At 47.2% G+C, this 26,956-nt stretch overlaps 1 protein-coding gene across 3 annotated transcripts in view; it reads left to right on the top strand.

Annotated features, from left to right (window-relative positions):
* The first annotated feature begins 457 nt into the window (after positions 1 to 457).
* The window catches only part of NRG2 (neuregulin 2), a 177,421-nt gene continuing 150,922 nt past the window's right edge, over positions 458 to 26,956 (top strand). For 2 of the 3 annotated variants that reach the window (XM_044226329.1, XM_044226331.1), the window contains exons 1-2: positions 458 to 1,117; positions 1,187 to 1,756. In XM_044226329.1, coding sequence (XP_044082264.1) covers positions 988 to 1,117; positions 1,187 to 1,756 — 700 coding nt within the window. In that variant the 5' untranslated portion in view covers positions 458 to 987. Of the gene's footprint in view, positions 1,757 to 26,956 lie in introns of all 3 variants that reach the window. The other variant, XM_044226322.1, reaches the window with a different exon arrangement.

Below are 26,956 nucleotides of genomic sequence, written 5' to 3' on the forward strand. Positions count from 1 at the left end.
CTCCAGTGGATCGAACTCTCCTGTCCCTCGCAAGGACCAGACTTTAAAACAAAAGAAACCATTTCTTCTGGAGCAGCCTCTGACCCTGATAGACTCTGGCTCTCGAGTTGGTTCCCAAGAAACCCCCACTTGCTTTAGGGAACAGCTTTTCTAAAGAAGGTGAGGTTGTACGGCGTGTCGCCTGTCCAGCCTGGCCGCTGCTGAAAGCCCAGAGTCTTGGGCACTGGACCCTCGCCCAGCCTCAATGGGCGTCCTCAATGCCGAGAAAAGACTTCACGTAGCCCTAACTCTTTCCAAAATGACGCGTCTGGAACCCTTCTCCACCTCAACTCGGATCCCTAGAGCTCACTAGGCGGTGGCAGGGCCGAACACGTGGGCCCCATTAGGGGCCGGCCTCTAAGGTCCTCCCGGGGAAGGGGATAACCTAGGAGAGGGAAGGCTGGCCCGCCACACCGAGCGTGGTAATCTCCCGGCTGCTCCAGCCCCTGGCCAAAGGCAGGGGCACGCCCTGTGTCCCACTCCCACGTTCATAGGACGGCGCCAGGATCCCTTTTCTCTACTCCGCCCTCTCCTCCCGCACTGTTCCACTGTCCTGCCCATAAATTGCAAGAGCAAAGGTAGCACGATTCCTGCGGGCCGCGACACCGGGCGCTAAACAGTGCAGTCCCGAGCTTCCCCTGCAGAAGCCGCGCTCCTCACTTGGTCCGGGGGTAGAGGGGGCGCGAGAGAGCAAGTGGGCGGGCGTCCTATTCTCCGCATCCTCCTCCAGGTCCTGGCGCGCAGGGTGGGAGCGCCGCGCCGCTCCGCGCTGCGCATCGCGGCCGGCTCGCCGCCTGCCCCCTGCCCTAGCTGGGCCGCCTCCCCCGGCTGCCGGTGGAGGGCTACGAGGCGCTAACGTTACGCTGTTTCCGGTTTTCAAGCGGGCTCTGTTTCCCCTCCCAAGGCGGCGGCGGCGGAGCGGCGGAGCCCCCCAAATGGCCTGGCCAGATGCGGCAGGTTTGCTGCTCAGCGCTGCCGCCGCCGCCACTGGAGAAGGCTCGGTGCAGCAGCTACAGCGACAGCAGCAGCAGCAGCGGCAGCAGCAGCAGCAGCAGCAGCAGCAGCGAGAGGAGCAGCAGCAGCAGCAGCCGCAGCAGCAGCAGCGAGAGCAGCAGCAGCAGCAGCAGCAGCAGCAGCAGCAGCAGAGAGAGCAGCAGCAGGAGCAGCAGCAGCAGCAGCATCTCCTCCCGTCCCGCTGCGCCCCCAGAGCCGCGGCCGCCGCAACAGCCGCAGCCCCGCAGCCCCGCAGCCCGGAGAGCCGCCGCCCGCTCTCGAGCCGCAGCCGCCGGCGGCATGAGGCGCGACCCGGCCCCCGGCTTCTCCATGCTGCTCTTCGGTGTGTCGCTCGCCTGCTACTCGCCTAGCCTCAAGTCGGTGCAGGACCAGGCGTACAAGGCACCGGTGGTGGTGGAGGGCAAGGTACAGGGGCTGGCCCCGGCCAGCGGCTCCAGCTCCAACAGCACCCGCGAGCCACCCAGCTCGAGTCGGGTGGCGCTGGTGAAGGTGCTGGACAAGTGGCCGCTCCGGAGCGGGGGGCTACAGCGCGAGCAGGTGATCAGCGTGGGCTCCTGTGCGCCGCTCGAAAGGAACCAGCGCTACATCTTTTTCCTGGAGCCCACTGAGCAGCCCTTAGTCTTTAAGACGGCCTTTGCCCCTATCGACACCAACGGCAAAAACCTCAAGAAAGAGGTGGGCAAGATCCTGTGCACTGACTGCGGTGAGTCGCCCCCTCCCTCTGCTGGAGAAAGGGGGGAGGGGCGAGGTGGTGGAGAATGGGGGTGGGGCAGGGAGGTGCTGCAGGTGCCCAGGCCTGGCAGCGCCCGGCTGCTGGGGTGGGGGGTGGGGCCGCCCCTGGGCAGGGCACCTGGCGCGGATGGGTGAGGGGGTGGGGGTTGGGAAGAAGGAGGATCAGGCTCAAAGTGTGCCAGGGGTGGGGGGCGGGGGAAGGCGCTGGCCTGTGCCAGCAGCGATCTGCGGCTGATGTATGGCATGTAGAGCTGGAAAGCTGCCATCATAGCCCAGTAGCGGCAGGAAAAACGGCGAAGTCCGGGTGGTGCCGGCCCAAGGCTCGGTGAGTCAGGAGTGACCCTCGGAGGCCTTGCCCGCTCTGCTCCCATGGGCCTGCCTCGCTCCGGCTGGCCGGGGTCTGCAGGAGCAGCTGGGCAGACTCCCAGGTCGTGAAGGCCTCCGCTTACAAGTTCTCCTAGGGAATGACGGCCCCCGCCCCCTCCTTCCTCTCCGGGGCTCCGGTTCTGCTCATCCCCACCGCTGGCGCAGGCAGAGTTGGACTTTTTCTGCTACTGTTTTCCGTCCTCCATGTGGCTCGGGGTGTTTTTTTCCTTCGTGATTGCCTGTCTTTGCTAAGCGGTTAGCCCAGTCTTCTCTTACCCTCCAGGACGGGGGAGCGGACACCTCTTTTGGCCGTTTCTGGGAGATTTGACTAGGTCTGTTGATAGGGATGACAATGAAATAGAGTAACTTACTTCTGCTGAATGCCGTAAGCTCAAGCTCTGACATCTTACTGGCAGGATGTGTGGACTGCATCTGCCCTCTTCATGATGTTGGGGCTGCACGGGATTGCAGGCGCTCAGAAACAACACTGAAGTGTGTAGATCTCTGTAGCCGAGAGTGGAGGTCTCCCATGTTCAAAGTCAAAGAAGTACCTGTTTAAGAGCTTTTGTTTCTCCTCCCTGAACGCACTTACCTCTCAGTGAGATATTTCAAACCAAATCGCCCCCATACTGGAGTATTTGGTGCTGGCTGGTCTTGGGCTTATTTCTTTTGGGGCTTCCTTTTGTCCCGTCTCAGGCTAAATTGGGTGCTTGCTATGTGACTCTGGACTGTGTAATCATTGAATTATGACAGATGTCCTGGAGGTCATCGAAGTTGGCATGTTTACCAGGTTACCAATTGGTTCTAGATAGGCTTTGGGAAACAAAGAATGTGGAACAGCTCATGGGAAGTTTTGCTGCCCTCACCTTTTTAGATCAATGCCTTTTTGCGTTTTGGAAGCCTTCCTCCTCTCTCCCCCTCCCCCACCCCTGTCCTTCAAGAGACAAAATTTTAATTTAGTAGTAGTGGTTGTGTATCCAGGCATTATGTTAAATTTATGTGGCCACTTTAATTAGAAGAATCTTGAAGTATCTTAATGAGGAGGGAGAAACTTGGGTGGTAAGAGTGATTTCTCTCTCTGACATTGTTCTGAGGAATACTTTTGACTGCTCCTTCATGTTGGTTTTATGCTCTTCCCTGTTTTATGATGGCAAGTCGAGAGCAGTTAAGAATTTCTGATTTTTTATTCTGTTAAGTATTTTATTTGAGATCCCATAGGGAGCTGTGGAACTGTATTGTGCAGCGGGAAATAGATAGTAAAAACATTTATTGAACCTTGTCCAAGGACAGCTTCTGTTTTGGTTCTCGGTGAGTTGCTCCGGCGGCGTATGCACAGTGCACTTCACTACATAATCCCTGGTCTGGTCCACTGAGACCCAATGGTCTTTGTTAGATAATCCCCTGTCTTCCTCCACCTACTTTCCCCCTTCCCTCCTTTGCAATTATACCTTATTTGTCTTGGTGAGAGTTGAGGAGTTGAAGAGTTGAATGTGGAGATCATGGGAGATGTGGGGGTCAGAGATATTTTCTACTTTCAGGTTATGATCACCTCATTTGATGGAAGTGGCATGTGTGGGTCTAATTTTCAGAAAGTGCCCAAAGAGATCCCTTCTGAAGAGAAGGCCATCCCACGCTGTAAATTGTCAAGAGACAGAAACAAGCATGGAAGTAAACACTTCCGAATGCAAACAATTTGACTTTGAGTTGATAGTACCTAAGTCAGTGTCAGTTTGTGGAGGGGGGAGCTTTATATAAGGGGATTCGAAATTAAAGGACATATTTGTGAGAGGAAATTTGTGGAACTGGGAATTATATGCCAGAAGAGCGTAAACTGCATTTTCTTATTTTCTACCATGGGGTTAAGGAAAACATGCCCTGGTGATGGTATATTAAATAAGGAAACAAAATCATCCTAACTAACCACAACACCTTCCTTGTGCTCAGCAGGAAATAACTAACAAATTCATTTTCTGTTTTCTATCTCTAAAGAAAGCCCTCTGGGCCACAGGGTCATTGGGAACATTTTCTCCTTGGAGCTGATTTGCCCATTGCAAAATAGGGAAACTGGCACTCAGAAACTGTCATCATGCCCGTTATATTGAGCAACTGTGGTTGAATTGTTACTTTGTTTAGCCCGTTTCAGCTTTGAAAGTGTCTGGATTCAGAGAGCTGTGTTTCCTGGGGAGATCATCTAGAAAGGTGTGTTAGCGTGGGTTAGGACTTTGGGACAATGTATCCTATGGAGGGATATTGAGTTCAAAAGTTAGCACATGTCTCAGTAGCATCAATGAGGGGTCATGCTAGACCCTTTGTAGAAGGTCCTCAGGAATAGCTAATTTCACTGCTACTGTGTAATATTGATTTGAAGCCTGTGAAGTCTGGCTGGGCTAACAATATCTGTCAGAGGGGTATTTTTATAGATCTCATGTGTATCATTCATCCAAAATTACTACCTCTGGTGGTAAAGAGTTGAGTAAAATCTTTGCATTTCTAAAAAGCTTGCATACAGGGAGGTGTTTTCTGTGCCTTTTGTGGAGAGGAAAAAGAGAAAGCAGTCTTCAGGATTAGCAACTCTGTGTAATGCTATAAAAGCATCCTGTTCTGCAACCAGTCCTGCATTTTTAACGATGGTTGCACATATTTTGGTATAATCACACCCTATCTTGTTGCTTTCCTATATATATGGTTTTAAGCTGTTTCCTTGTTGCATAGACACAGCAGATAGCTTAAGAAAAAAAAAAAGATCATTCTTCATTTGGGACTTTCTGATTTACAGTTTTCTTCCAACGTATAGTGTTCTTTGTTGCTGAAGATGGAAAAGGTGTATTCCCCCGGGGCGGGGTGTGGTGGTGTTGGTAGTGGTGGTGGTGGTGGTGGCATTACATCCTTTAGGATAGTTTTATTTAATTTGACAACCAGAATCACATATTAGAGGAAGGTGGTTCACAAAATTCAGCATAGCAAAAGTGACTGCATATTTTTAAAATGCTGTTTATTTAAAGAATCTTTTCTTCCCCAGCCAGCTGGAAACCCAGCTGTGCTGCAGCTTAAAGATGGGAAAGTGAAACTAGTCTAGAAACTGACCATTCCTATCTGTGAGGACAAGGCTTGGCCATAGATTTAGGGGTAGAATTACCATGATAATATCATTAGTTCTCTCGGTGCCTCCTTTCCTCAGGTGCCTCCTTTCCTCAGCCGATTTCAATTCTTGGGGGCAGGAACCATATCTTATCTTTGAGGTCTTTACCTACCTCTCCAGCCTCCCCCCCCACCATGTTGGTACTGTGTCTGATGTGTACAGGGACTCTCAAGTGTCTTTTGAAAGGATGAAGTCAAGTGAAGTTAAAAAAGCAAGCCTCCCGATTAATACTAAAACAATCTTAACTCTCGGATCTGTGACACCAAGTCTTAGTTCTGAAAAGCTGAGTTTGATGATAGCCTTTACCTGTCGCTATGGGAACCTTTTTTCCAAAGGAGTCATTATCAACTAGAGTACTTAACCACAATGTGCTTAATCATTGTGCTGATTAGTGTTAATGGGATTTGAGCCACGGAGACTAAAGGTCTTGCTGGAGAGGACCCTTTTTTTTTTTTTTTTTTTTTTTTGAGAGTAGATTACCACTCCCTCACCCTCAAAACAAAAATAAAAATAAAACAACTCTCCATTTGAATTAACAAATATTTTGGGAGCTAGAGAGGATGGTATATTAACTAACTAGGCAACTAACTTCTTGGTCCCAATCCTCTTTTCCATTTTTCATCATCTAGGACATTTTCATTCTATTTCCTAATAGCAAATGCACTGCTAGGTTTGGTTTTTTTTTTTCCCTTTCTAAAATTGTATTTACTTTTCTGAATGTGTAATATATTTATATGCCTCAATCTAGAAAGTGCATATGAATATACAGTCAAAAGTCTCCCTCTCACTCCTGTCCTCAGCTACCTAATCTGTAAGGCAATTGAAAAATAACATATTCTTGAAATGTGTATTTCTCTAAAAGCAAAATGTTTGTCAAAGTAGTCTTAGGTTTTTCTCTTAACAGACGGAGAGTGTTCATTTTGCCATTAAGTCAATTATATGGTAAATTCTTCCCAAGCAATATATATATATATATATATATTTGTATAGGCATGTACATATATATGTATCTATCTATACATAAGTATATATTTGACTTAACCCAAGATCTTAATCACTACCCTACCTCACAAATATAACCCTAGGCTCAAGAATGAAAATACCAAGGTATTTTTCAGATACTTTGCCATTAAGAAGTTTTGTGTGACAGTAAATTTTGGGAGGAGTCTTCACTGGGATGCCCAAGAGAGAGATGCAATGATTTGTCCCTGAGCTTAGGGCAGCCCCTCTGCCTGTACCGCGATTCTTACTGTTTCACTCTCTCAATAACCTCACAGCAGAATCCACGAGGAAAATCGCATGCTTCCATATGTGCAAAGAGAAAACCCCACAGTGCGAGATTGCTTTGATTTTCATTTAGAAGGCAAACCCAAAGACTTCAGTTGGTGATGAAGAGTTTGATTTTAACTGTATTCCTATAGGCTGGTACAATTCTAGGGGAAATTATCCACTTGAATCTTACTTTGAAGTACGTTTAAGGTAACGGATTTGAATGCAGTGTTAAAATTTCAGAGTGTCAGGGAATTGCCACTTGAATACCGAGGGGGAAAAAAGGCAACAGTGGAAAGTTTAACCCTCTAAATCCTGGTAGCTTGGTGGCATCTGGCAGTTTTTCCCACTGGTTTGGAAAAGGAATGACAATATCGGTGAAGTTTTTCCCTGTGTCATCTTCAACAACTGGTTCTGGGTTCTTTCTTTTGAAGTCCTGATGTGGTGGTGGTATAATTTGAGCCAAAGGTAATAGAAATTTCCCTCCAGATTTTGAGTTTGTATGCATGTGTATGAAATGGGGATTTTTGTCTTACTCGTTTCTAGGAATTAACCCTCCTTTCCCACTCACTTACTGGAATTAGTATATAGAAATAAAGTGAGTTTATGAATTTCAAGAGATGATATAGGGAACGCTTTAGTAAACTGAGGAAAGTAGGTGAATTGGCTGGTAGAAGTGTTGAATTGTGATAGGTTTGTGAACATAGATTCTTATTTTTTAAAAGATTTTATTTATTTATTTGACAGAGGGGGAAAAGAGAAAGAGAAAAAACAAGCAGGGGGAGGGGCGGAGGGAGAGGGAGAAGGAGGTTCTCTGCTGAGCAGGGAGCCTGGTGTGGGGCTCTATGTGGGATATTGGGATCATGACCTGAGCAGATGTTTAACCAACTGAGCCACCCAGGTGCGCCCCCAGACGCCTTTAAAAACAACAGTGCATGAAGGTGAATCTTGGTGAACTAGAGCTTGGTGGAAGGCTGTAGGAATCGTAGCAAACGTGGAGGCTGATTAAAAGGCGTTAGGAATGACCTGCGAGAGGACATCCTGTACTCAGGCAAAGAGCTGGGAAGCTTCTGCCAATCTGGGGTCAAAAGACAGAGATTCACATTGACAGAGAGCATTTGTTGTTAATCAGCTGTGATATTTTTCAATAATTATGAAATGAGGTTAAGTTAAGGAACCTTCTTTCTTTGGCTAGCTGCGTCTGGCCAAGTGTGGCATATGAGCTCCATTCTGCAGCAACGTTCCCTTCCCGCTCTGTGCTCAGAGTGAGCTCCAGGCAGCCTCTCCAGGGACCTTCTCTGGGACAGAGCCGGTTAGCTCCTCCCTGTGCCTCTGCTCAGGACCTGCTTGTGCCGCTTGCCTCCAGGGCTGAGCTGGATATGGTTAATACTCCATTTACCCTTGTAGATGTTTCCAGAGTGGCAGAGCACCCTGGAGGTTTCCGTCTTCCACTAGCAACACAGACCCCCAAGATGTGCTTTTTATCCTGCCTTCAGAAACAGAATCTTTAATGCTCCTCTTTTGCTCTCACAGATTTCCTGCCTTGTGCTGATGACATTGGCTTCCCCCCTTCTCTTTCCCTCGGTGATCTGTTTATTCAGACTGAGGATCTGTCTTTGTCCTTTAGGCTAGGATGTTTTACGTGGTCTCGATCTTGATATCGGTCCAACTAACAAAAGCCAAACGGGGCTAACATCCCTCCGGACTGAGTGAGAGGAAAAGTCACCACATGGATGAATACCTGGTCCAGCCCCTGGGAGAGTCAGGACGTCATTAATTCGATTACGACGATGATGACTTTTGGTGTCCCTGAAGTCGTATTACTAAAAGAGCTTTGCTTCAAGTCCATCTTTCAAATGTTTGCTTCCACAAATAATTCAATGTAGGTGCTCTGCTTCAAGAACAAGGTGTTTCGGGTAGTTGTATCAGACACAGTCCCTCTCATCAAACAATTTACAATCTGGAGGTACAAAGGAAAAGTGGCACTTTAATCCAGAATGTGATAACTACCATGAGACACACCAGCAGGGGACTTTGGGGAGCAGGGAAAGCCTCTCAGAAGAAAAGAATATCATATTTAGAGGATTAGAGGAGAAGTCGTTAGAGATGGGATTCTAATACTCAGAGATAGTTGAGGTAGAGGTGGTTTAGAGATAGAGAGGGATGAAATGATGGATTAAATTGATTGCATGGGGAGAGAGCCACTTTCTCTTCCACAGAGGGGCATACTTAAAGTATACAAAATAACCAGAATGACAGGGAGAACTGGATAAGGAGTCTGGAGAGGAAGATGAGGGTAATATTTTTGACTGTCTCAAATGCTAGGCTGATGACTTTATTTGTAATTCTGTAAGTAGTATTCGAAGGCTTATGTTAAAAGCAATTCAGGAATGTTTTATAGTTACTGGTGGATGAGTCTTGCACATATTTTGTTAAATTTATCCCAAAGTATTTCATGTTTTCCTGATGCTACCATAAAGGGTATTTTTGTTTAGTTTTGCTTGCCATATTTCTATATGCTTGTTAGCATATAGAAATGTAATTTATGAAACACTGATTTTCCATCCTGTGACCTTAAGACATTTGCTTGTTAGTTCTAGTAACTGTTTTTGGTAGGTCTCTTAGGATTTTTTTCTATGACTAAGTTGTCAGTGAAAAAAAGACAGCTTTCCTTTTCCTGTTTGCCTTTTTTCTTTTTTGCCTGTTCTTTTTTCTTTTTCTTTCCTTATTGCACTGGCTAGGACTGCCAAGGACAGTGTTGATTAGAGTGGTGAGGACAAACATCCTTGTTCTAGTCATGGTGGAAAGGATTCGGACTTTCACTATTAAGTACAACATTAGCTGAGAGTCTAATTCAAAGTCTAAATTAGCTGAGAGTCTAAATTCGAAGAGTCTATTTAGTGTGTGTAATGACCAAGAATTTGGGCTCTGCAGCCAAATGCGCCTGGATTTGGAAACCAATCTCTACATTTTCTAGCTGAGTGATGTTGGGCAAATTATTTTCTGAGTCTTAGTTTCCTATAAAATGGGGATAATGATAGAACACTTAATAGGATAACTGTTCCTATTAAATGAAATAATACATGTAGAATGATTAACATAGGGCCCCAATAATAAATGTTTAAAATAGTTAATTATTAACAAAATCTGACTAGACCAATGTGAGCAGGAAGCCTAGTAAGTGAAAATTTTAAGTTCTAGAAGTGGACTGAAGGCAGGCAAGGGGAAAATTTTCACCAACCACTCTATTTTTAACCCATATGTTCCTATTTATCTCCACTTGAGAGCCCCTGGGCTGGGCTGGTGGGGGTGGTGATGCGAAGAGCGTGGGTTGTGTGTGGATTCAGTGTAGGGAAGTTCATGTGAGTTTAGGGTCTGAATGCTGGTCCTGTGGAAGTCCCAAGAAGGCTATCAATCTTCATGTATCCATGGGTCTCTGTTGGTCAATATTCTGAGAAGCCCACAGATAGATACTGCTGCTCTATCTGTGCACAAATGGGATGACTAAGATCCACACTCCAAGTTTTCTGAGGAGGAGCTGCTCAAAGTCCCTGGAAAATAGCTGGAAATGTCCATCTTTCTTTTTCTTCCTTCCTTCCTTCCTTTTCTTTTCTCTCTTTCTTTCCTCTCTCTCTCTCTCCCTTTCTCTCTTCTTCCCTCCTTCCTTCCTCATCTTTCTCTCTCTCTTTCTTTTTTTTTTTCCCAAAGAAAGCAGGTCCCTGGTTCATCCTGCTTTGATTTGGAGGTTTCCAACTCTGGGGATAGGTTCACACTGCATCATTCATATTCTTTCTTTGTTTCTACATTGGGTTGGTGTGGATCTCATGGCTGACCAGGGATAGAGGGGTACAGGTGTGGGCATATAACAGGTGGCATTTTTGGTGTTTGTGGGACTGAATTTTAATTTTATGTAATTGATTGATGTGTGGAACCTGATGAAAGTATGAATCTTTGCTCCTTAAATATTTGTAGGACAGAGACTCCTTGCTTTGGCGTCTTCCTCTAAATATTTGTTGGGTATTATTAACCCTCAGATTCTGGGCTTGCCACATATCCCAAGCTCAAATTCTCCTGTTATTTTCTCATTCTTAGAGTCTTAGTATCTATGGCCTGTACCATGTATATGACACTTATCATTTAATGCCATGCATTGTTAATTACCTTTTGATAATTACCTTTTGATGGGTCAGGTCAGTATCTTATCTCCTTCCCCTGACTGGAAGATCTTTGGAGGGCAGTAACTTAACATATGATAAAGTAAATATTTGAGTAATGGCTATTGCCGAGAAAGAAGGGAGAGTGGGTCTTTTTGCTTTCTCTACTGCCCACTTTGGCCCTAGAGAAATTTCATGTTTCCTCAGATGACAGCCTAGACTAAGGGTCTAGAGCAACCATAGAATGTATCCTCAGACATTTGGATAATAGGCAGAATTTGGCTTCTCTGTCATGTTTTGTTCAGTTCCCCCCCCCTTGATAGTTCATAGCGTTTTGTGGGTAATTCTTCTCTTTTCTTGAATTTTAGAATTACGACTGGGTGGTTTCCCTCACACATGTTAATATTTTGGCTTGCGTTTCCTTTCCGTCTTTTGGTTAGTTGGCATTCTGCAAACGATTCTCCAGTTTCACTTTGCCGCGGGAGCTTTTGGGATGTTCCCTGTTCGGGTTTCTCCCAGGAGTGTCCAGCTGGACGTGGTTACTTGGAGCTGCTCATGCTGCAGGCTGAATACCTTGAGATGGAAGACGTATGGCCAGTTGTCATCTGTAGTAAGCGGAGACGGCAAGTTAGGTGTTGTTGTACCTCTTTGCCTTGTAGGCAGCTTGGGCGCTTCTGGAGGCCAGGACTGGTTCTTACATTGTGGTGTTATTTCCTCAGAGAGTGGGGAGGGGGATCCTAGTGTTTCTTCATGTCTCTCTTTGGCCTGTTCATCCTCTACCATATCACTGAAATGAGGCCTTGTCTTCCATCTTCTTGGCTAATATATTGGGTATGGATTGGGGTTGGCTTTCAAGGGGAGGTGCTCCTCTAGCTCAAAATGCCTAAGGACCACCCGTCACTGCTTTGCACAAGGCCATGGCATGAAACTCCCTGGAGTCAGTCCCTTTCACCTGTGCCTGTGGCCAGAAGTATAATCTCAGTACAGGGCCTCACTACAGCTCCTTAGGCCAGTGATGAACTTGACAAACACTGAGCCATTGAGGACTCTCTTTTGGAGGAGCTTTGTGTGGTTTTGGAAAGGAGAGTTTATTTACCAGTCAGGACAAAACAGGTAGATTAAGGAGATCTGACATGTCTGACTTCCTGTCTCTGAATGAGAGAAAGAACAGCAGGCCTGCCTCCGGTGTAGCTTTCCCAGGACGGTCATTGGTTGGATGTCAGGGAACGAAATAATAAAAAGAAGAATTTTTTTTTTTTTTTTTAAAGGAAGAAATGAATCTCAGACCACAATGCAATCCAACTGTCCAGAGTAAAGCTAAGGCCCACAAGCAAAGAGTTTCTTTCAAAGGGCACTGGGGCTTCCAAAGGCAGCCCCTCTGACTGCTTACTCTTAGCTGGTTTCCTTTTCATCGTTCATTCATGTGGATTTCCTTCTGAGAACCTCTTACCTGGGGTTTCCAATTCTCTCCTACCTTGCCCTTCCGTGCGTCCTACTTAGGTCTGCTATCATACTTGCTTTTTTGTCATCATCATAATAGCTGGTCCTCAGTCCCTATTCCCCAAAACCAGAGAAGTTGCCAGAAATTTCTAGTGCAACCTTTCCAACCCTTCCTCAGACTTTAGGTCTGATATGGACCTAGTGGAAAGCTAATGAACAAGGCCTGGGACAGGGACCTTGGAGGCTAGAACTGCTTATGACAAATCTGGCTGAGTTCCTCTCAGGTCTAGTTCTTTTAGGTAAAACATTTAGCCACCACCCCCCTCCCCAAGAAAGCCTCTCCCATATTCCAGGTTTCATTTGCAAAAGGGAATGCTTTCTCCAAAAAGGCTAGTAACATTCACGAGGCCCCCTAGTGACGTGCATGTTAAATTGTTTTGGCCAAGTACTGGTTTTTGGATGGCACTTCCCAGAGCTCGGCCCAAGTGATTCAGGCCATTACTGGGAAGATCCTAGGATGTGGAGGCAGGTGGAATCATACTCCGGGCCAAGCAAAACATTACCACTTCTGAGAGAAGCTTCTTGTGACTGGGAAAGAATCTAACTTGTAAGTTGAAGGGAGGCACATGGATGGCCCCCAGATTGGGAGGGAGCTTCCTGTCTTTGTTTCTCATTATGCAAATTATCTGAGTAGGTTTCTGCTGTGCGTGGTGTGCACTCATCTAACAGGGCAAGGGGGAGCTGGAGCAGAGACTAGTTCCCTTGGGAATATTGTTTTCACCTCTGCCAGTGGCCCCCCCACCCCAGCTTTTACTTTGCCCACACTGGTTGTGGGCTCCTGGCTTCTTGTGTGTGGTGGCACAGCCTCAGGGCCTCTGGTGAATGAGCCTTAGGCCCGGAGCTTGTTGTACAGAGTAAGGATTAAAGGCATTGGTTTTAGATTCATCTGTTAAGGGATCATGTCAAGTGGATAGAAGTTCCCAGGGCTTTGACGGTCTTCACTAGGCCAAGCTCACAAACTATATTTTTTTAAAGTAGGTACACAATTTTACTTTTCTCATCTCTGAAGTTAGATAATAGCCTAATCATTCCAGAGGAAGAGTGCGTGTTGTCATTATTATTATTGTATTTTATTTGAGAGAGAGAGAGAGAGAGAGAGAGAGCGCGCGTGCGCACGCAAGTTGGGGGAGGGGCAGAGGGAGAGGGAGAAGCAGACTTCCTGCGGAGCAGAGACACCCCCCCCCACCCCTCCCACCCCCACCCCAAGCTTGGGGCTTGATCCCAGTACCCAGAGATCAGACTTGTCACCGGCTGAGCCACCCAGGCCCTCTGGTGCATGTTGTCATCAGACGAGGAAAGTAGAGAGGTACAATAGTGCTTCTCTGGCCCTGTGTCTCAGAGGGTGATCCTCTGTGAGTGCTTCTCTTTATTCTGTGGGTCAAAGATTCCTTTCTTTGGAAGGCTTTGTGACTGACAACTGTGAGTTTGGGGAAGGGGTCATGGCTGGATTGCCGTGGACCCATTCACCCTTAAAGACTGAGGCTGCGCTGTGGCTCCCACCTGTGGTTCCTCCAGTGATGTGTGTGTTCTGTTTGGTTCTTTCCCCTCCCATTTCCTTCTGTCCTTCCGTCACTGGCTCTCTTTTTGACCCCTTGGAAAGGGTACAGTGCCTAAGGGGCTGTCCTTGGTTCTCTTCTCTTGACGCAGGGAGTCTGTGCTGAAGGTTCAACCATGTATGGCATCGTGGTTAAGAGGCCATGCTCTGGAAGGGACTCTGAAGGGTGGAACTCAGCTCTGTGACTTTCCAGCTCTAAGACTTTGGGCAAATTTATTAACCTCCTTTTGCTTCAGGTTCCCCAGCCATAAAATGGGGCTAATAAGAATACTTGACCTCATGGGGTAAGGTTTCAGGGAACTCCTCACATAAAGTGCTCCGAAAAGTGCCCACTTGGAGAAGAAAATGGCAGGCTAGCTGAAATTCCCGTTAGTGACATGTCTGTTGTTGTGGAAAGAAAATGGCTTTGGATTCATCCCGATATTTATTAAAATCCTGGCTTTGTTTCTCACAAGCTCTGGGGACTGGGGAAGGTCACTTGATTTTTCTGAGTCCCCCCATTTCCAGCTGCCTGGGGCACATTGTTTCAGGCCTCTGTCGCTGCCTGATGAAGCACCCCAAAATGCGGTGGCTTCAGACAGCAACAATTCTTTGTCATTATCTCTCACAGTCCTGGGGATTGACTGGGCTCAGCTAGGGGGTTAGTATCTGTCTTGTCCTTTTTGGTCATGGGGTGGCTAAGCAGTCAGATGGTAGCTGGGACTGGTCACTTCAAAGTTTCCTCTTGACCTGTCTAGAAGTTGTTGCTGGCTCTTCTCATCTGGGAGCTTAGCTGGGGTTAAGGTCCAAGGACTTTGCCTGGGAGGATCCTGAGAGGGGGCCAGGAAAATGCTGAGTTGTCTTTTATGATCTAGCCTCAGAAGTCACTTCTACCACATTCTGTTTGTGAGAAGAGAGTTAGTTACTAAGCCCTGACCAGGTCCAAGTGGAGCAGACTTAGACTACTTCTTGGTGGAGGGATTGTCGAAGACTTTGTGGATATGTTTTGAAACCAGTACAGTCTGCTTTCTTTTTTTCTTTACTTTTTGTTTGTTTGTTTGTTTGTTTTTAGACTTTATTTATTTATTTGTCAGAGAGAGAGAGAGCGAGAGCAAGCACAGGCAGACAGAGTGGCAGGCAGAGTCAGAGGGAGAAGCAGGCTCCCCGAGGAGCAAGGAGCCCGATGTGGGACTCGATCCCAGGATGCTGGGATCATGACCTGAGCTGAAGGCAGCTGCTTAACCAACTGAGCCACCCAGGCATCCCTCTTTACTTTTTAAAATTTATTTGAGAGAGAGACAGAGGGACAAAGGGAGAGGGGGAGGGAAGAGAATATCCCGAGCAGATTCTGCCCTGAGCGTGATCTCATGACCCAGAGACCACGACCTGTGCTGAAACCAAGAGTTGGACGCTTAACTGACTGTGCCACCCAGGCGCCCCTTCTGTGTGCTTTCTGGTCACAAACTATTGATATGAAAAACACATTCATCCTCACCCCAAATCTTACTCCTTCAAAAAAGGCTCATCTATGCACAGGCTCTGGCTCAGGGGTCAGGGTCTCACCCTCTAAATCAGGTGTAGGAGCTGATGGGGCTTCTCTACGTCAGTTCCTTGGGTACAGCAACTTGAGCCTTGTTCCTCTTGACTTGAAGAAGTGAACTATAGAAACAAGTTCTTTGACTACCCTCCCCGCACCCGTCTACTGTCACACAATGCCGGACTAGATGTAGGGGAACTGCTAAAAATGCCCCTTTTTAAAAATTGGTAATACGTAAACATTGTGGAGGACTTGAATTTTGAGCTAATTTTAAGCTTACAGGAAAATGCAAAAGTGGTGCAAAGACACTCCTTTGCCCAGCTTCCCCAAATTATGCAATCATGTGAACTTATCAAAACCAGAAAATGAATAATAGTATTGATGTAATACTATTAACTAATCTATAGACCTTATTCACGTTTGGCCAGTTGTCTTACTAATGGCCTTTTCCCAGTCCAGGGTCCAATCTAGAATCTCCTATCACCTTCAGCTGACATGTAGATATTCTAGCTGAGGTAGATATTCCCATTTAGAAAGGGGGATAAAGAAGATATGGTCCATATACACAATGTCCACCGGTACATTTCACAGTTCTGAGATCCAGCCCGGCATGTGAATAGGCTCACGTCTGGGAACGATTCTCCGCTATTCTTGGTTTGATCCTACGGGCTCCACGTTTTGCCCTCTAAATTCGCCTTCCTTTTCCCTGAAATACGGCCTGGGTCTGCAAGCTAAGGACTCGTCTCAGTGTTCTGTGTTCTTTCAGGTGATGGTCCGTCAGGTGCAGCCCCAAGAGGAAACCCAGGAAAGGCACAAAAACAAAGGTTACTAGAGTCACTGGTCCTAGGGTCAAGAGAACTTGCCACATTTCGGTCAGATGGCACAAGACAGAAGAGTGCAAACAGCATTAGGCCCGAGACCTTATTGGGATTTCCTTGGGAAGAGAGAGCCAGGGCAGGGTGAATTGTTGAGGACTGGCTAGTGTGAAGAGTTCTGGTGGACTCTAAGCTATAGGGGTGGTTGGTGCCTGCTTGCCTGGCCCCTGGTCCTGGGATGATTAAGGGGCAGACAGAAGAGGGATGGCTCTGCATTGGTTATTGCATATCAAAGGCTTGCTCCTGAATTGAGTGCTTTGCTATCTCTAAGAAGTGGCTAGCCCTGATGGTGCAGTCTCTCCAGACAGAAAGAGTTTTTCAGATGTCCAAACATCCTATTACATAGAAAAGGAATACTCTATAGAGTACACTCAGCCAACTTCCTACTTATAGATGTTTGGGGACCCAAAAGGCTTTTCATTTTGTAGTGCTTGGTCCCGGCTAGTACACTTCTTTTTAAAAATGTGCCGTTTGCCTATGAATCTTACTGGAGTTCACTACTTTAGATGGAAGTCACGCTCTCAGATTTTACCAAGCGAAGCTCTTCTCTGCCTTCAGCTCCCTGTGGGCTGCTGTGAGATGACACCCTAAGATTAGTGGAATTTCTGTTCTTGAATAGGAAGGACCTGGACAGCATGTCCTTAAGATCCTTAGAGGGCCTTTTGTCTAGCTCAAAGTTTCTTTGAGACGTTGCCTTTTGTCCTGTGCTGTATAGGACAGCCCTGTCTTAGGTAGTGACATTGATCTAGACTTCCAAATCACTGGGAACCTCAAAATCCATCACCTTTGGTTCCTTTCTTACCTTCATCCCCTATGTTCAGTACGTTGTCAAGCTCATGACAGTTTTTGCTACTGCAAAGTTTCTTCAGTCCAATTCTTTCCATTCATGTTGCTCTAGTTGGGTCCTTGTACGTCACCTAGACTATCACAGTCACTGCTAAATGGAATTCTCCATTTTCAGAGTTTCTGCTCTCCTCTATCATGTCTCCTGGAATTCGCTTTCTAAAACAAAGTAATTACGTTTGCCCAAAACAGAAGTCTTCATTAGCTTCTTACTGCTTAGAGAATAAAGTGCAAATGCCTTCACATGACATGACATGGGCCTTCCACAGTTTGACCCCACCTATCTTTAAGCCTGCAGCCCACTCTGCTACCCTTAATTCTTTGCTGCAGCCAGGATGGACTGTTCTGAAAATTTGGGAAACAATTTGGGAAACATTTTACATTTTTCTTCCTTAGCACTTCTATACATTCTGTTTCCTTGGCTTGGTATGCTTTTCCTTTCTTTCTCAGTCAGGTGCTAGCCTCCTCATCCTTCACAGTTCAGCTCAGATCCCACTTCTCCTCGAGGCTTTTTCTGATCCCCTCAGTCTGAATGAATCATGACGTCCTTTATGTTTCCATAGCCGTTCATAGCTCTTCTGTAATCATACCGGTCTGTTCTATCATTTAGTGTAGTCAGATGGGGAAGCAGCGCATGTGTGTGTGGTCCCTAGACTGTGAACTTCTTGAGTGTGAGATGGAACTGCAGCAAAGGCTGTCTCTGTCTCTGACTTATTATTATCTTTTTGTGTGTGCCTTAGTTAAGTTAGGTGGCTACCAACTGTCTGATGACTTGAAGAGAGAATGAATTTTACTTTAGGATTAGAGCTGGCTATTAGGGAAAAGAAGGGCCATCTGCACCCCAGTGTTCATAGCAGCAATGTCCACAATTGCCAAATTCCGGAAAGAGCCAAGATGTCTTTCAACAGACGAATGGATAAAGAAGATATGGTCCATATACACAAAGGAATAATACCTACCATTTGCATAAACACGGACAGGTCTAGAGGAGATTATGCCAAGTAAAATAAGCCAAGCAAAGAAAATCAATTATCATATGGTTTCACTTACTTGTGCAACATAAGGAATAACATGGAGGACATTATGAGAAGGAAAGGAAAAGTGAATTGGGGGAAATCACAGGAGGGAGACGAAGCACGAGAGACTGGACTCTGAGTAACAAACTGAGGGTTTTGGAGGAGAGGGACTGAGGGGTTGATAGGGCCTGGTGGTGGGTATTAAGGAGGACATGGATTGCATGGAGCACTGGGTGTGGTGCATAAACAATGAATCTTGGATCACCAAAAAAATAAAATTAAATTAAAAAAAAAAAAAAAAAAAAAGAACTGGCCAGTAGAATAAGCATCTGGTTCCTGGAAGGAGGTTAGCCTGGGTGTATTATACATTGACAGAGATATACAAGGGGGTATACAAGAGCCACTTCAGATGCAAATAAGGGTTGGTTTAGTTAGAGTGTTATGCAGGACTCTTGACTGTTCTTGTTGCTGCTGTTGATAACAATTAAAACAAAATCTCTGATGTGTGGCCTAGAGTCTGTGTTTTATTAGCCTCTGTGGGAAACACCTTGATTGTTGGGAGTGCTAATTACTAAGCACCTGAGATTGTTCAGAGATAGAAGAATTTGGCTCTTTTGTATGCCAGCATATGCCATGGTACTTGGCATGTTATAGGATCTCAATAAATATTACTTGAGGCGAAGAGTGAGTGGAGAAGTGACTTCTCCTCAGCGACTCTAGGGTACCTGCGTGTGCCATTCCCAAGGATCCTCACTTCAAGAACCAGTTCAAAGTCGGCCAAAGTTAAGAGAAGGCTCAGTCCTCCCAAGTGATTTATTCAGGGTCCTTGGGATCCTCAGAGCTTTCTGCACTGCCATGGACGAGTCGGGGGACACTGGGGCATTCGGATGTAGACATAAGTGATCGGTGGCAAGTGAATGGCAGAACTGTGATAGAAATCAGACAGTCAGAAGGGACAGGAGCTTCTTTTAGGCGGCCAAGAGGAGAGTCTGGCCTGTGTCCTTAGTCCAGGAAGAGGAGACTGTTCAGGCATTGTCAGCTGTTTAGTGGTTGTTGTGCTTTTAAATGATGAAAGCCCTTCCTGGAAATCAGTGTTCCTGGGCCCAGTCAGTCTCAGCCCACTGCTTTCCCCATGGCCTTGTGCAGCCTGTGCTTCAACCCTGGGCTTTGTCTTGAGCTGACAAATGCTGGGTTCTCCTTCGGCTGTGAGAACTGGGGTGAAGAGAGTGTTACAAGCCAACTAGGTAAGTGGCATGGCATCAAAATAGAGCTTTCATGGGTTTCTAGCTTTTCTTTGGAAACTTTAGCAAAATCCCAGACTGAGGGACAATCTGGACGTCTGCAGTGCAGAATTTCTCCCTGGAAGCTGGACTTCCCTGTCTGCTATTCCGAGTATCAAATCCGAGCAGCCTCCCTAAGTCTGTGATTGTGGTAATTGGATGGGAGGGGTTGGGGCAATTTAGGAAGATGATGGGGGCCTGACCTCTTCCTGCCTTTGAAATCCACAAAGGGAAGGGAAATAGGGAAAATGATAAATAGTTGATCAGAAAATGGGGAGTGCCCCTCCTAAATTAGGACAGCTGGCTGAGTGATACAAATGTTTTGCTGCCAATGGCCCTCAGGACCAGATGCTGTGAAAACAGAAGTTCAACTCTGGCTTTGGGCAGCTCTCTCCATATAGGGAGGGCAGTGTAACCTCTTCTCTACCCTTGCCTGGCCGTGGGTTCCTCTGAGGAAGTCTCAAGGGTCTGGAGAGAGGGGACTCATTGGGGCCAGGTTACTGGATTCCAGGGGAGGGGTAGTTCCAGTTGGCAGGGGCCTCAGGGCATGTGGGTTTTTCTGCTTGACCTTTGGCTTGTCCTTGGAGACTCTGCTGGCCTGTTTTCAGGAGGACTGGCTCAAGGTGACCTGCCTCCGTTCCTTAGATAGGAGAGTTGGCCTGCTTGGTCTCTCCCTATCCCCAAGAAACTGATTTCGCTACAGGACTGGGTGAACCATATGGCAGCCCAGATTACAGGGATTGTTGGCGTTTGTCAACAGAGAGAGCAGGCTTTTTGGCTCTAGCAGATCCCCCAGGTAGGGTTCCCACACCATCTGTGAGCACAGCATATAGGATCAGCCCGATGGGTATACAGTCCCATGCTCATTCCCTCCCTGCCTCCTAAGCAAAGCGAGAGGTAAGTTTGCCATCAAATATTGGCTAACAGATACATTCTTTAGTTGCTTTATTGTTAGTTTATTTGAAGGAAGCTAGAGAGGTCTGGTAGTCATGTATCTTACTCTTGAGAGGTTTATAGTCTAGTTGAGGATATCAGATTAACATGAATCTAGAGCATGTGTCATAAAGCAAAAGATGCATAATAATTGCAAATAGGGAAGATAGACTATAGAATTCAGAAATGGGGAGGATCCGTTGGGGCTGAAATTTTCCAGAACAGGGTTAGGCTTGGAGGTTAGTCTTGAAGAATGAATAGGTTTTGGGGATTTAGGAGGATAAGGGAAAGGTTTCAAGGCCCAAAGAACAATATGAACAGAGGTAGAGACAAGCAAGATGTCTTTACAGGGCCATGAGGAGATTAGTGTGGTTGGGGTAGAGATACAGGGGAGATAAGATTAGGAAAGCAGGGCCAGACCAGATTAAAGACGGTCTCCAGAGACAGGCTAAGGAGCATGGACTTGGTTCTGGAGGTGATATGGCCCCATTGTAGGTACCGGTGTAGATATGATATGAAGGGAGGAATGTTTGCAAGTACATTGTATACACAAGTCAGAGTAGACTGGAGTTGTGGAGAGATATATGTTCCAGAGATCAAGGAGGGATTTATAAAGTCCTTGAAGCCATGGCAACTTGGGGGGAAGAGGCAGGTAAACTATGTTGTTTCTTTCCAGAATCTGTAAAATTTGATCGGGAGCTGGGTAGCCCCTGGGAGAGGGGTCAAGGTTGAATCTTGGAAAGCTGGAAGAATAATAGGGCCATTGGCAGAAATGGAGAAGTTGTGAGAAAAAGTCATTTTAAGGAGGAAAATGATGAGTTGGCAATGATTTTATTTATTTAACAAACAGTTCTGTGACACTATGAACTTGGCACTGTACTAACCACTTCATAAGTGTTAACTCATTTAGCTCTCATCAAAACCACATAAACGCAATACTTTGCTATTATCCTCTTTATCACAAAGGGGAAAACTCAAGCATGGAAAGATTAAATAATTTGCCCAGCATCACAAAGCTATCAATAAATGGCAGAGCAAGCATTCTGAACACAGGCCATCACTCTAAGCTCCTCCTTGTTAATGGGAGACCCAAGTAGAAAATATAATAGGCAGTAGGACATCAAGTGCTTGTTAAATGCTGCTCTTTTGAAGAAATCTTTGTAGGAAATGTAAAAATGGGGGCATGACATGGATATATCATCCGGAGCTGGTACTAGGGAGGGAAGGGCACTTGCCTAGTCATTGTTAAGGGCACTATGTTTAGTGCTATGAGAAGGGAGCACATTAAGAAGTGGGGTACAAATGCATATGTGGTTAAGAGATAGCATAAAAGACTTGAACAAGAAGGAGATGGGATTGTAGATTGTAGATATACCTTGAGAGGTGGGTCAGGTTGGACTTTGCTAGATGGTTGTAGGGGAAGACCATCCCAGATAGAGAGCAAAGCTTGAATAACATCATGGAAGAAAGAAAGTTCAGCATGTATTTTGGGACCAGCATGGGCCACAGTACTCAGCTCAATAAATGTTTGCCCTGGGACGGGAGGAGGTTTAGTGGGACTGCAACACAGAGTTGGACAGAGAGGACTGGCTCCCTGAAGAGAGGCCTGGAGCCCGTGAGAGAGGAGCGTTCATTGGAGACATCCAAATTCCAAGTCCACAGCTTACAAATGAGGAGTGGGGTAGCTGATGCCATGAGGACAGAGGACCCCTGGAAGGAAGCAGAGAGCTGAGGATGGAGCCTTTTTGTTTTATGCATGTGGATATGTAAGCTAGTCTTCCTTTGGGATGAGCCCAAAGAGTTCCTAAAAAGAGGCCTTGTGGGTTGGGTTGTGGGCTGTGGTAGTTTGTGTCCTAGATTGGGACACCATTTCTGGCTCTTGGCCTCTGCTCTTCTGGGGTCTCCGAGTCACCTGGAGTAAGTGCATTTCTCATTGTCATGGTTCCCTGAGTAGATGTAGCCCGGGATCCTAGGCCCCTCCTGTCTGGACTGAGGTAATAATGAAGATGTGACACCATAGGCACGTCACGGGTGCAGAGGTGACATTTCAGGGACACACGGCTTCCCTGTGTGTTGTGAAACTTGATGTGGTTGAGATGGCACTCTCTCGTGTCATGGGCAGTGACTACCAGTATTCCGTAGCCCCTGAGACCTTCAAGGATCATTCTAAGGAAGACAGTGTTGAGTAGGGACAAAACTTAAAAGCACAGAGGTCAGGCACGACTTGTGGACAGGCTGGGAGGATCTAACCTCACGCTTCATCTCATAAAAAAGACAGCACGGTCCTAGGAGCCAGATGTCACTTTGAAGTACCCGATTTGCCACTCACTAGCTCTGTGACCTTGGAACGGCTGACCTTTATGAGCCTGTCTCCTTAACTGGAAAATCGGGTTAATGGTATAAAGCCCGTCTGTGAAAGCGCTTTGAGCTTGCAGAGTGCTGAGGAGTGCAGAGTGCTGTATGTGCTGTTATTATTACAACTACGAGCCCTTTGCTCAGTTTTTAAGATTAATGTCCTGAGAGGGCCTTTTGCATAACCTTTTGCATAAGCATAACCTCTTCATAGTCCCTCTGCCAACAACTGCAAGGGCAGGGCCACAGAGCGGGAGTTTGAGGCACGGCATGGAGTGTTTCCTCGGGCAGATGTGTCCGACTCCATCGGCCCTGTAAGGCACTGCCCCTACCCTGAACACCCAACATCTGGGAAACTGGGCCTGACAGTGGATGGCATGGTGGATGGGAGGAAACCATCTAAACCAAAAGAGGAAACCATCTTTTCTTGGAACCAGCATGAGCCACACACACAAACTCTTCTCTTTTTTCCCCCCAACACAAAAAGCTCTTTTATCTCAACCTTTGCTTGAGAAGATCTCCCTGAAATGCATGGGGGCATTGTGCTGCCTCAGCGTTCCCGACCCCCCACTGCCCTTAGCATCTTGCCTGGTGTCATGGTCAATCTTTTCTCATGGCCCAGAGCTATGCAGGCACAAGTTCAGCTGGGACACGTCTGTCCCGATCTTGCTGCGTCTCCTGCTTCTTGATCTCTGACAACAGTTTTGCCATCATTTCCTGCTTCCTCCAAAAGTGGAAGGTGAGATGCTTTTTGGCTCATGGGATGGTTTACATTACCCTGGGCTGGACTGTGTTGAGCTCTGGTGAGTTAGCAGCTGAGGAGCTGGGTTCCCGATCTCTGTCCCACAGATTCCTAGCCTAAACCCTTCCCATGGCCGGACAACCAGCACACCCTCCGTGGAGCTTCCCTTCCCAATGAATTCTGTTCCTGTTTTCTTTCACCCTTTGGAAAAATCTTCAGATTCAACTGCAAAGTCAGCGCTGCTTTCTTAGTGCCATCTCTTGCTTGTGGTTCCAGTCTTTTATTGATGGTGTGGGGCCGGACTTCCCACCTGTCCCGAGTTAGGGTTGGTGGGGGAAGGACAAGTTGCTGCCGCCCTTCTGGCTGGCTCCTGCAGGCTCCGGGAACAGGCACCGCCAACTTGCAGTGACGAATGCAAAGGCTCAGCTAAAGGTGGCTGAGAAAGAGGCTCTGACCTTTCACAGACACGACTTCTTTGGATTCTCCCAACAACCTGGGAAGTACATCCCGGGTCCAGAGGCTCAGGACCCTTGGCCTCGCTAGTTAGGAGGGATGGAGCTAATCTGAACCCAGGCTCTCCAGGCTGAGCCAGTCTGGAAACAAAGAGCAGCGATAAGGGGATTACTGGCACTTACTGATTACTTAGATATCCCCCACCCCAGCTAACATGGAGATGCAAGAGATGACTGGATAGGGTTCTTTAAAGAGTTCTGGTTTTGTTTTGTTTTTTTCCCCCCTGCCCCATTCTGGGAAGGCTGGTGACCGTGGCCCCTGGTTGGAGTTGCCCTGGGTGGCTCAGCCTCTGATTGGCCCTCCGGCCTCTGCTTCCAGAGCCTCCGCTTCCAAGCCTCCCGATTCAGGTCAGATGCTGCGTGGTGCCCTAGAAATAATGGGGTTTCTAGCCCAGCGTGCCTCCCTGGAGCCCCCCGGCCTGCTAGGACAGCATTTGCAGCACCTGTCCCCCCTGCCACCTCCCCCCCCCCGCAGCTGTGTTTATTTCTATTATGTCATTTGCTTATTATAGGCAGTCTGCTGTCAGCTATCATGTCCCCGTGGTTCCCCTGCATTTTCTTCTCCCCATCCTCCCCAGTGCTTTGGAGACTGTGGGCGACAGGGACCCAGGAGGCAGCATTCTAAATAGGTTCCTGTAGGGTTCTTCATTAGGAATTAAGCTTTTCTGTTGATTTTCCCTCCGGGGGCGAGCTTTTGTTAGAAGCCTGGCGTTGTCAGTGAGGATCCTCTCTGTGGTCCTGAGAAGCAGCAGCCTCAAAGGATTGAAAAGAGAGCAAACTGCAGGGGGGAGGCACTAGAGGGGGAGGGGTGGGGTTGGAAAAGGGGGTGGTGGTGGTCAAGTGCTGACCCCGGATCTGGCAGCTTCTGTGCTTTGGTCTTCTGCTTCCTGTGACCTTGGCAAGCACTCGTCCTTTTAAATCTTTGTGTCCTTGTGGTGTTTCTGCAATTTGCACTAAGCGATGCTTACTGAATTCTGGTCCCAGAGTCATAGCCATAGTTAGAAGACAGCTAACTGGAGAAACTGCCCCAGAATCCAGGCCTGGGGTGGGGAGAAGCTGGGAGGTCAGATGCCTGGGCAGAGACTGAGGAGGCATCGCACTCTGGACTGCAATGTGTGAAACAAGGGGTCGGTCTGTTAGGCCGCGGGGCAGCCTCTGTCCCCTTCCAAAGTTACCTTGGGAAGAAGTGGGGCTGTTTTTCCCTCTGAACCCACCCCTCTGACCCCTCTGTCTGTATGTTGGTGCTTCAGGACTTCTCTTCTATCCCATCGCCGTTTTCAGTCATTTCCCTGGATTGGACCTGGTTACGTGTGGGCCATCTCCCAGAGATCCCTTGGCATCTCCAGCAGACCCCTCAGTTGGAAGCAGTGCCCATTTGGCCTTGTTCTGACTCAAGCTGAGGGCAGAGGAGGGTGCATGTTTTGGACGAGGTGTCAAGATGGGGTCCGTAGAGGTTGGTGTTTCGTGGGGTCTCTGTTGCTCACTAGCTAGCCGCACATGGGGCTCTAGCTTCTGGGGGTTTTCTCTAGAAAGCATTAGTAGGGCTGACTTGATGGCCGCGTGTTTGGAGGGTTGAGCAAAAACAGTCTTGCGTACTTCCTCGTCACCCTGAACCGCAGAGGAGCCGCCCTTGGTGTCCAAGGCCTGCGCTGCCCCCCGAGTCCATCCCTCCCACGTTCTTGGGATCCACATACTGTCCCCTTTTCTTTCTTTTCACTGTCCCTTCTCTGACTTCATCTCTGCTGAATCCTTTCTATCCACTTTTCAACATACTGACATCTCTCCCATCTAGAGCTCCCGCCCAGCTTTCTGTTCTCTCTTCTGCCAGACTTCTTGAAAGAACAGTTTCTACACCTTGTCTCTGTTGCATGAGCTCCCCTATCCCCCTGTTTGGCATCCTTCTCAATCCCCAGCCCACTAGAACCGCTCTAAGTGAATTCCAGGTCCCTGAAACTCATGTCCACGGTCCTTCCCCGTCTTATCTCCTCTCTCAGCACTTTCACCCCAAGAACTGACCCTGGCTTCTACTGCTGTCACCCTTACTTAGTTTTCCTCCTCCAGCTCTGGTCATCCCTTCCCGGTTGACTGGGTTTCTCCAGTTTTCAGCTCTTTCCTTTCCACCACGTTTTTGAATGTGGGAGTTCTTCAAGTCTTCATCCTAGGTTCTCTCTGTTTCCCCTGCTGTCTCTCTGTATGCAGCTTTCCTGCCTCTGGTGAGTGGCTGCCAGGACCCTCAAGGTCATGTGTTTAGCTGGAGCCCTTTGAGCATGAGCTTCTATTCATCTTCTTACTCATCTTCTCTATTTGACATGTCACAGTGATCTCAAACTCTGCCTGTCCCAGACCGTACTCATAATGTTACCTCCTTCCCAAACCTCTAACAGTGTCCTCTTGTTTAACCACTTGGACTTTCTTCTTTGTCACTGGAACACAGCACCCCTCCCCCCTTGTTACTTTCCCCTCCTCCATCTTTCTTGAATCTGTCTCTTCACTGACATCACTCATATCAAATACTGTTTGTCTTGCACCTATTTTACGAGAGTTGCTTCATTACAGGCCTTTTAAAAATTATTTATTTATTTATTCGTCAGAGAGAGAAAGCAGAAGCAGGAAGAGCAGCAGAGGGAGAGGAGGAAGTAGGCTCCCCTCTGAGCAAGGACTCTGAGCAGGACTCGATCCCAGGACCCTGGGATCATGACCTGAGCCAAAGACAGGCGTTTAACTGACTGAGCCACCCAGATGCCCCTATTACAGGCCTTTTTATTAGCGCTTTTTGCCCCTTAGAGTCATTCTTCACATAGTGGGCTTTAACTTCTTTTCAATTTTTTAAAAAATTAAAACTTTTTCCCTCACATAGTGGGCTTTTAAGAACAGATGTCTAGTCAGATTTCACTCTGCTACCCCTCCTCTCCTTCAGTCCCTTTCTTTAACCATCACATATATGACAGCCACATTCCTCTCATGTCCTACAGGCCTGTGTGGTCTTGCCTATGTCGACATCACCAACATCATCTCCACCTCCTTCTCTTCACTCTGCGCTTGGGTCACACTGGCCTTGACCAGATGTGACTGCTGCCTCAGGGCATTTGTATGTGTTTTTTCCTGTCTTGGAAATGCCC

This window comes from Neovison vison, chromosome 1 (assembly GCF_020171115.1).
Source record: "Neovison vison isolate M4711 chromosome 1, ASM_NN_V1, whole genome shotgun sequence".
Classification (NCBI taxonomy): domain Eukaryota; kingdom Metazoa; phylum Chordata; class Mammalia; order Carnivora; family Mustelidae; genus Neogale; species Neogale vison.